Source organism: Diaphorina citri, unplaced genomic scaffold (assembly GCF_000475195.1).
Source record: "Diaphorina citri unplaced genomic scaffold, Diaci psyllid genome assembly version 1.1 scaffold10470, whole genome shotgun sequence".
NCBI classification, from domain to species: Eukaryota; Metazoa; Arthropoda; class Insecta; order Hemiptera; family Psyllidae; genus Diaphorina; species Diaphorina citri.
Window position 1 is genome coordinate 1 of NW_007387844.1, and position 1,919 is coordinate 1,919.

A 1,919-nucleotide genomic window follows, 5' to 3' on the forward strand; every position below is an offset into this window, starting at 1 on the left:
AAGTTTGCTCCTTCACGAACAAGAAGTCTCACTATCTGAGTATGTTGTCTTTCTACTGCCAAATGAAGAGCTGTCTGTAGGTTTACATTTTGTAGATCCATGTTAGCTTTACCTTGATGTACAAGAAGTTCTGCTACTTCAACATGATTATTGAGAGCTGCAAGATGTAGAGCAGTGTAGCCATCATCTTTCTTTTCATCCACAATCCACCTGCGTGGTAATTTCAAGAGTAGAATCCACATAGCACTAGGGTTCCCTCTAAGTGCTGCATGGTGGAGAGCATTGAAACCATTATTATTAGTAAGCATGATATCAGCATTATGATCTAGTAGTAAGGTCAACATATCATCTCTCTTCTTGGAGATAGCATCATGGAGAGGCGTGTCTCCTTCTGAGTCTTGCAAGCTAGGATGACAACCCAACTCAAGTAAGGTTTTTACTACAGAGAGATGTCCTTTATTGACTGCAATATGAAGTGCTGTCTGTCTTCTTTTATTTCTAGCATTCAGATCTGCTCCAGCATTAGCAAGTAACTCTACTACATTGGGTTCATCACCAAATGCAGCATGATGGACAGCTCTATCACCATCTTTGTCTTCAATTTCCACATCTGCCTTGTGCATGAGTAGAATCTTGATCACTTCAACATGTCCATTCTGACTAGCAGCTTGCAATGCTGTATGACCACCATACACTGTGTTAACATCTGCATCAGAACGTTTTAAACAATCCTCACATTTCTGACTATCACCATTTGCCCCAGCTTTGACTAATTCTTCATTCACATCCCCACTAATATGAGTTTCAAATAATTTCTTTAGAAGAGCACTCAATCGTTCACCACTAGAGGATCCAGGTACATTTGTATCTGAAGCTCTGAGTCTTGTCACTGCAGCTGGGTTGTATGTCCAAGATGTTCCACACACTTCAACTTTCAAATCATTGTCATTATAAATTTGTTGAATTCTACCAATCTGGCCCAAAGTTGGAGTCATAGCTTCTGCCCACTCCCCATGACCTCTTTGTAGTATTTTCATTTCTTCCATGTCATTACAAATCTGTACATGATCTCCCACAGCAAATCTCGTGTTCTGAGTGACTGGGACTAAAGCAGTAGCACCCTCAGATGTACTAGGCACAACAGATGGAAGAGCTGTTAACACAGCAGGATTAAATGTCCATCTGTTTCCACTTGGGTAAGAAACAACAATGTCATGATCTTCATCAATACCTACAACTGTGCCAGTGTTTCCCAAACACTCAAACATACCATCTGTCCATCCACCATGTCCTTGCTGTAGAGATTGAACAAGATCTAATTCCAAGTCTACATTAACAAGATCACCAATCTGTAAACCATGTGAACCATTACGCCCAGGTCCTTGTTCTCCTAACAATGGTAAGTGATCTCTATACACTGAATGACCTTTTGCATCATTTAAAACTTTTAAATCTGCCATGCCTTCAAATCCAACTCGATAGAGATTTTTAGCACCATTATCCCAAACAATATATGCAGCTGACCTTGGACTTGCAGCAGACCAATCTTGAACTTCATTGACTTTACCTCGTCTTCCATTTCCTCCATCTTGATCTTCCCATTGCCAATCAACACCTCGTACAACTCTAGCTCCTGGGAATATGCCTCGTACAGATATTTTCTTACTTTTCCTTCTAGGCTCTAGCAGTACTCTTTCACTGCCTGGGAAATTGATTCTGTAAAACCTGTGTCTCAGATTATGTTTTTCAGCATGGTAACATATAGAGCAGAGGTCATAGTTAGAACACTCGGCACATTTCCAGCGGATCCCATAAATAGGTTGTTGTTTGCAGAAGTCACACATAGTGCCATCATGTTTGACACCAGTTGGAGCACTATCTAGTATCCGCAGATCAAATGCTCCAGCACATCTGTAGTT

General features: G+C 40.8%; 1 protein-coding gene across 1 annotated transcript; it reads right to left on the bottom strand.

Moving 5' to 3' along the window:
- Positions 1 to 5: 5 nt before the first annotated feature.
- On the bottom strand, positions 6 to 1,913 carry LOC103522704 (E3 ubiquitin-protein ligase MIB1; the record flags this gene model as incomplete). Its single annotated transcript, XM_008487798.2, has 1 exon — positions 6 to 1,913. A coding segment is annotated over one exon (1,908 nt), but the record flags the coding sequence as incomplete, so codon positions are not given.
- Positions 1,914 to 1,919: the final 6 nt, after the last annotated feature.